This window comes from Trachinotus anak, unplaced genomic scaffold, assembly GCF_046630095.1.
Source record: "Trachinotus anak isolate AG129_WGS33_773 ecotype Australia unplaced genomic scaffold, CSIRO_AGI_Tana_v1 ptg000023l, whole genome shotgun sequence".
NCBI classification, from domain to species: domain Eukaryota; kingdom Metazoa; phylum Chordata; class Actinopteri; order Carangiformes; family Carangidae; genus Trachinotus; species Trachinotus anak.
The window spans coordinates 6124248-6131689 of NW_027273874.1; the positions used below are offsets into that span (position 1 = coordinate 6124248).

Below are 7442 nucleotides of genomic sequence, written 5' to 3' on the forward strand. Positions count from 1 at the left end.
GAGTGTAATGACACTATTCTACTTAAAGCATTAAGGGAACTTCTAGCTGCCTTTGCTTCTTCCCACTCTAGAGGAATGTCACTTTAAAACCTTTGAAGTACCACAGATTGTCTGTAACTTCACTTGTGGCCCAATTTGACCCTCGTTCATCCTTGTTATACATGAAATTTACCGTTTTATTGCAGCTAAAAGCAGGTGGGAGCCTGAACAGAGGTATTAAACATTTAGCTGCCACCCATAAGCTATGAGAACAAGTCGAGTTCATTTGTATAGTGCATTTCAACAAGGCAACTCAAAGCTGTTGCAAAGTTGTACTTTACACAAGACAAAAAAAATAAGACATACATGATAAATTGGCAAAACAAAGAAACTCAAAGATTCACTATGGCAATAATGCACTTGTACTACATGCACTACTGTCCACAGCACTTTTAAAGTTTTACCAAACAAGGTGCACTTAGATTATATGACACAAGAAATCTAGTAAGTCATCCTGGTGTTAAAGAAGTTCATATTAGATAAAAGAATCAAAGAAGAGCGAGTAGTGCCAGCATGCCTGAACAGTGCTCCAGTAATTATCATGTCAAAGTTTTCAAATGTGGCTCCTGGAAAGCACCAGGCAGCCCCAGCAGAGACGACTCTGAACCTTTGGGGACAGATGAAACCGCAGCTTGATACAATGAGAAACATGGCGCACTACCGACCTCTAGTGGCCGTGCAGCATAATAACATGGTGTGAAAACTAAGCACAGTGATGTGATAATTGTAAATGAAACCATGAAATGATCAACAACCATTTTATCAAACACATTAAAAAACATGTCTTTATTTTAAGAGTATGAATGAGAGCCATTTAAAAATAGCACAGCATCATCCGGTCATCTTTTATACAAATAATTAGCATAGTGATATTAACATGATAAACACTGTACAATGTATGAAAATACACACATGCATACCTGCTAAGGTCAACAACATATGAAAACCTGTGTGGGCCAGGGCACAGTTCATCAGTAAGAGTAAGCATGTACCAACTTCTGCAGCTACCATTAGCTTAAAACACTCTTTAAATTCTGTACTACTCCGCTATACACAGAGGGGGCTTACAAATTGACTTACTAATAAATCAAGATTTTTTTCTTTTATCTTTCTATAAAAAGTTATAAAATGAATGCCAAAATGTAACACTAGAAAAATTATTAACAATCTGGTACAAACATAATGCACTGGCAAACCTCTTAAGAACAAATGCCCACATTAAAACAGGAATTAAACATTTATTTCAAATATTATATAAAAGTAAGACTGGACTACGTGTATAAATATTTAACATATTCACAAACTATATACAGATTTTGTCAGAGGGAAAAATGTTTAAATATTTTCTCTCACTTTAGACTGGCAAGATTTTATTTTCTTTTTTTTTTTGTTCATCTCACTGAAGTAGGGCTTTTTCCAAAATATCAATGTTGACCAATGGCAGTGATGCAACTTCAAAAAACACCCTGAAAAATATTGAAGAATCAGAAGTTAGTATTCTGTTTTTTATCTATAATAGCTGTTTCAGTATAAATGAGTCTTTCAATACTAGACTTACTTGTGGGAGTATTTGTTCCTGATGGCTCTCAGTTTATCATCGGGAGGCGCTGCGAGCATCAAGTAGAGTCTCCTGATGACCGGCGCCAAATCTGACATCTGGTATCCGGAGTGGAACTGCAGGATGGGAGACTGAGGGGGCAAAGAAACCGGAGGGACGTTTGCACTGGTGCTTCATCAGAGAGAATTTAACCCCCAAAGATATTTTTAAAAAGTTAAATTCTCTGTTCATGACTGAGTCTCTACAGTTTCCAAAGTGTTACACCAAATACTGGAGCTGATTCTGAAGTCAGGCCAGAACGAAATAAAATTACCCATCATCCCGAGTGCTGCTGCAATGATTACTCAAATTTACATGGAAAAACAATTAACATTTAAATTGAAAAGAAGGTGGTTCACTGGAGAGCTGCCGTCGGATGAGTCAGTGTCACACAGTCCACCACAACACAAACTGGAACAAAGTCCACACCAAACAGTGGCCAGTGTTGGTGCCAGAACCTGGCTAAACTTTTATGGTTGTAGAGCAAACAAATGGCTTTTTATGATGCGACAGTCACAGCGACGGGTCACTGAGTAACAGTTAAGTGCTGGAGGGTTTGTGTTTTATACCACGCTGAAAAATCTGCAACATTATGCAAACAGATTAAGCAACCATCTGGTTTAAAACAGCCATTATAACAAAACATGACTGTGCAGCTGTGTTGAATCATTGCTGGAGGGAAAGGCCAAAAGAGGCACCTGGCTAATATCAAAACTGCTCGTCTGTTTTAGACTCAGCTGCAATAAGGCAAGTCGTTACTGATCTTTCTTACTGTCTGTAACAGCCTCAGACAGAAACACTAATTTTCACATAAAAAGCCAATAGCACCAAGTCAGAACTCTATATATCAATATGACAAATAAAGTGATGCTAGCTCTGGCTTAAAAACAGCTACACAGAGCTAAACACAGCTAAAAGGCTATAATCAGAGCAGAGCTGCCGGGTGGAGAAGTGTTGATGGAGTAAATGCAAATGAAGATGTTTAGTGATTGTGTTGAAGTAACACACCCATCCTCCCAGGTCTTTGGTGACCAGCGCCATCAGCAGGCAGGCTGAGGCCAGCAGAGAGCCCCTCTCCGGAACCAGGTCCATCTCCATGAGACTCATCTCGCAGTAGTACCGCGCCAGAGTCAGCGTGTCCATGCCCGCGTTCACACACTGCAGAGACAGCAAAGACAACACTCAGCTGAGCAACGACACACACACAGACCATACAAACAAAATGCTCTAATGCAATTTTTGCAGAGGTACAGTTTGGATTCTGAAAGGTGGTGGGAGCTAAGGAGACACAGATACAGTTAGATATCAACTGTCCTCTTTTCATTCAGGCCATGAAAAGACACACACACACACACACCTTGGCGTAGCGTCTGAGGAATCGATAGGGGATGGGGATGTTGATGTCAAAGGAGAGCGTCTGCAGGATGCTGGCTTCCATGGAGATAAGCTCCTCCCTCTTGTACGCATCATCGCAAATATACAGGAAGTCGTCAACACACGGCGGGCTGCGCTCCTGTGGGATCGTGAGAGGAAAAAAAAAAAAAACAAAAAACACCATGAATCTGATGAGAGGAAATGTAAGGATTTACTAAGTTAAAAATGTCACTCCTGTATTTTAGATCCTGGTCAAGATCTGATTTCTCATTTCAGGTTTGTTTCACGCCAACACTTATAAAATCTTAATCTAAGAAGAAACTCATTCTCACAGTCAACTGAACAATAGCACCCTAAAAATCCCACTTTATTAACACAGATCCAGTTTAACTGCAATTTAACTTTAGTCATTTTTAAAAGAATCTGGACATAAGAATTTCATTATGTTAAAAACTGTGTCCTCACCTCAAACTTGGAGGCGATGAGCATAGCGGTGGAGCCGACGAGCTGCAGCATCTCCCTGTGGACAGGGGTCTGGGACAGATAGTGGTCCGACATCTTTACAGCCAGGTAGAGGGTCTCGTGGTACAGCTCGAAGTTCTCCTGAACAAACAAACACAAACAGAGTGTCAGTCAGACGTTCTGGCACAAACACAAAGCTCAGGTCTGAGGAACATCTGCAGAAAAAAAAAAAAAAACCCACAACAACCAGTTCGCTGTAATTCGGTGTCTGGCAGCTTAACTTTATCATCCTCCTTGAGTTCTGACCAGATCATCTCCCTCACTCGGCACCTTTAAAATCTTTTATTAACAGAACTCCACACCGGCTCCCAGGAAAACTCACCTGCACTTCGACCAGCCAGTCGATCAGGATCGCCCTCATCTCGGGGTTGAGGCTGGGCTGCTTGGGCATGTAGTTACAGAGGACAAACTTCTCCTGCAGACGATAAGAACCTTTGCATTCATAGTTTGTCCTGAAATTGACTTTTTCTGAAGCCACTCTAGAGGAGGAGCTGCCACCAAATCCAGTGAAAATCCTGTGAACTCCTTTCGGAGTTTGGTTAACAGCATTTCGGTTTGGCTCACCTCTCTCTGTTTGAGGTAGTCAAAGATGTCCTTGGCGTACTCCGGACACATGTAACAGTCCTCAGAGTTCTCAGAGTCAATGTCAAACTCCTCTGGGATCTTTAAAAAAAGGAAAAGTTAAGGGGTTAAAGATTTCTTTCAAAAAAGATTTTGTCGCACATTTTCTAAAGTTTTTTTTTTTGGAAATCTGCTGCGGTCTTTCACCTGTTGTCTCTGGAGGTGTGTCGGCACTTCACGGGCAGCAGGGGGCGCAGCAGCCACCAGCTTCTCTACTGGAGTTGCTACATTCTTCTGGGCCGCCTCCTCCTCCTCCTGAGAGGGCTTCTCCTCCTCTGCATCGGTCCTTTCCTTCTCAGCAGTTGTTCCCTCTGAGCTCACTGAGGACGACCTGCAGAGGAGGGAAAGACATTTACCAACAGGACAAACTCCAGAGAAAGAGCTGGGAATAAAAAAAAATAAAAAAAAAACAAGTTATACCAATTATACACAAAAAGCTGAAGAAAGCTGGGTGTTACTTTTTCAGGTTGGCTTGATTCTTGGCGGACACGGAGGTGGAGCTCGTTTTCCTCGCCGTCTTCTTCACCGATTCTTTCTTCCTCCCCGGAAGACTGATCTGAACCTTATGAGCCTGTGAACAGAGTCAAGTCGGGTCAAAACGACAAACACAACACAGACCCACAACAAATGCAATGAAGTTCGATTCATGTTCGTATACTTATTATGCAGTAAAACACAGGCTGAACTGATCATTCTGGTCTTCTCATTAGATTTAATGTCTGTATATTGTATAGATTTAATTCTTCTTTCATTCTTTGATGAACCCTGAAGTCTTGGAACTTAAAACTGGTGTATTATTCTACATAACTGCAGCTCTGCTACAAAGATAAAAGGAAAAAATGTGAAGACTCCAGTAGAAAAGAAATAAAATGTTGGTCAAACTCTGTTATAAACTTCTCTTTGCATTTAGGACAAAGTGTAACTGAGATTCCCAGAAGTATAAAGCTTTTAAAACTTATTAGATAAGGAATGTGAATTCAATCTCACCAGCAGCCAGAAAAAAAAAACAAACACAACCATCATGTCTCTTTGGTCTGGTGAAACTTTCAAATTTCCACATCACTGAGAAAACACAATGAAATCTTAGAATTCGTCTCTCGAGTTTGATCTAATCACTTGTAAATATTTGGAATCGGTGTCTCGATGCGTTTGGGGAAAACAAACTGACTCAGATCACACAGCAGTGAAACACGTCTCTGCCTCCGTGTTGGATTCACTGCAGGTTGTGAAGAGAACAAAGAAAACATGATGCTCGTTTCACACCCAGGTGACGTCGCACACAACACGCGTTCACACCACAGTGCACAACTAACTACACATTACAGCTTGTGTGTCACTCGTTCAGCGTCTGAATCTTCACAAGCCAACCAGCCTGATAGAGATACAAAGATGTTTGGCTTTGATTTTAACTTGCTTACAGTTAAAGCGTACAGTGGCCCGGCAGGGACACACTTACATTTGTAGGTCTACTTGCCTCAGGGTGAAGTTAGTCCAAGGCTATAGATCGATATCTTTAATTACCATCTAGATGGGCTGTGGACGACAAGTTACGCAAAAGCTGTTTATCTTAGAGATTATGAAAGATTATGAAAGAGAGCTCCAGTGGTGTTAAATTCAGACCCTGGTTCACCGCCACCAAAGTGCTGGATTGGGACAGTTTCCCCACTTACTGTCCTGACGCTGCCTTCACTGTGGGGCCGACAATCTGACATACACAGACCGACAGCCTGTCATTGAGAGGGACGAGCAGTTAACACAAAAATCACACATCCTGAAGAGAACGAGACTCAACACAGCCTGACACTCTCGGTAACTGGACCTGGAGTATTCCTGAGGACGACACGTTTGTCAGTGGTAGGAAGTGCAGAAGGCCCGGATACATGACGGCTGTGAGGAGCTGATTCTGCCCTGGCTGAGGAACCTGAAAGCTACACTTTTATTGAGAAAAATCAAGTACTTGCTAGGCCTAAATTTTGACATCTGCTGTCTCAGCTCCACTTTTTATGGGTCCATACAGGCCTATGACAAAATCTGAATTTCTAAAAATCTTTCTTTCTGCCTCTTTATGTTTTTGGCTCATAAACATTAATATATTTGGGAATAAAAAAAATCACCTTTAAACACCAAAAAAAACACTACAACTCAAAAAAAACAACAAAATAGTTTTTTTTCCCCATCTGGGAAAAGTGGTAACACAGGTGTAAAGAGTAGCCAGGAAGACAATTTATTTTCTGACTGACATGATGGCACATAAATGCATCATAGCAACAACTGTTTATAAACCTGTGCTTTCAACTGACCTTCAACATCTGCAGTTTTGTAAAATCTTCTGCAAGCATTTCCCAATACGGCCTGGATGTGAACGTGTCTCTGCATTTCTACACCGCAGACAAACTGAACCAGACTTCACGAAACTGAGCTCAGTGATCATTTCAGACCAAACACTTATTTCTCCATCTAGTATGTTTACTTTGTTCCCTCCCCTGAAATCACAACCCCCTTAAACAGCACTCACATTGGTGATGTCTATAAAAGCAGTCCTCTTCTTTGGCGCCCCATTAGGAGGGGAGGAGGACCTTTTCACCTGCGGGCCTTCCTCCTGCAACACACAAACAGGAAACACAATCTCCATATCACACCCACATCACATGCTCTTGAGGTACATCCATTGCAAAAAGAAGCTAAAGTTACTTTTGCTGTATCTCATGAACTTGAAAGGTTATCCTGCATTGAACAGCTTCGGTTACAGCCTTGTTAATAAGCTGGTTACTTAAATAAAAATTAAATATAAAAAAAAAAAAGCATGAATGCATGTTTCTTTTACCTGGTTTTCTGTCTTTGTTAGCTTGGGTATCTTGCTCCCAGCTGTGGCCGTGGGTTTCTTTCCCCTCGTTAAAGGCATCGTTTCTCCTCCCGAAAAAACAAAGTCTGCAGCGGCTGCACCGGGATCTGTGATATCAAAAACAGACACACAAACGGCGGCTGGGTTTATTTAAAACAGTCGCTTCCGTGTTAGCATCTTCGGTTGGTGGATAACAACAAGTCGAAACCAGTCAAAGCGAGTAAACGCGTTTTCCGGGTGGGGTACCAGCATGTGGACCGGCTAAAATCGCTCAAATTAAAGCTTTATCTTACCTTTCTTCTATAATTCTTGTTCTCTTGACTCGGTCGTTCGGTTTAGGGTCGACAAACACCGCATGTGGGTCGTTTAAACGCCGTAAACAGTCCAGGTTTGCTGCTCCGCGGACAGGCGCTCAGACAAAAGTGACTCAGCTGCGGATCCAAATCT

At 41.7% G+C, this 7442-nt stretch overlaps 1 protein-coding gene across 2 annotated transcripts; it reads right to left on the bottom strand.

Annotated features, from left to right (window-relative positions):
• Nucleotides 1-807: 807 nt before the first annotated feature.
• ccnb3 (cyclin B3) lies at nucleotides 808-7442 on the bottom strand. Of its 2 annotated transcripts, XM_071459829.1 has the most exons (13): nucleotides 7289-7431; nucleotides 6978-7102; nucleotides 6669-6752; nucleotides 5824-5880; nucleotides 4612-4724; nucleotides 4301-4484; nucleotides 4097-4195; nucleotides 3855-3947; nucleotides 3476-3613; nucleotides 2994-3149; nucleotides 2645-2794; nucleotides 1598-1728; nucleotides 1291-1505 (listed from the first exon to the last, which is right to left on the bottom strand). In XM_071459829.1, exons 2-13 carry the CDS (start codon nucleotides 7053-7055, stop codon nucleotides 1436-1438), a joined length of 1353 nt encoding a protein of 450 aa, XP_071315930.1. In that variant the 5' UTR covers nucleotides 7056-7102; nucleotides 7289-7431; the 3' UTR covers nucleotides 1291-1435. The 2 variants fall into 2 exon arrangements, with proteins under 2 accessions (XP_071315931.1, XP_071315930.1); XM_071459830.1 differs by lacking the exon at nucleotides 5824-5880 and having other exon boundaries at nucleotides 808-1505; nucleotides 7289-7442.

Excerpts from the sequence above, each read along its gene's own strand:
- ccnb3 (XM_071459829.1), bottom strand. The coding sequence starts at position 7,055 with ATGCCTTTAACGAGGGGAAAGAAACCCACGGCCACAGCTGGGAGCAAG. Across the intron at positions 6,753-6,977 it reads TAACAAAGACAGAAAACCAG|GAGGAAGGCCCGCAGGTGAA; the intron begins GTAAAAGAAACA and ends TGTGTGTTGCAG. Across the intron at positions 5,881-6,668 it reads CTTTTATAGACATCACCAAT|GCTGTCGGTCTGTGTATGTC; the intron begins GTGAGTGCTGTT and ends TCTCAATGACAG.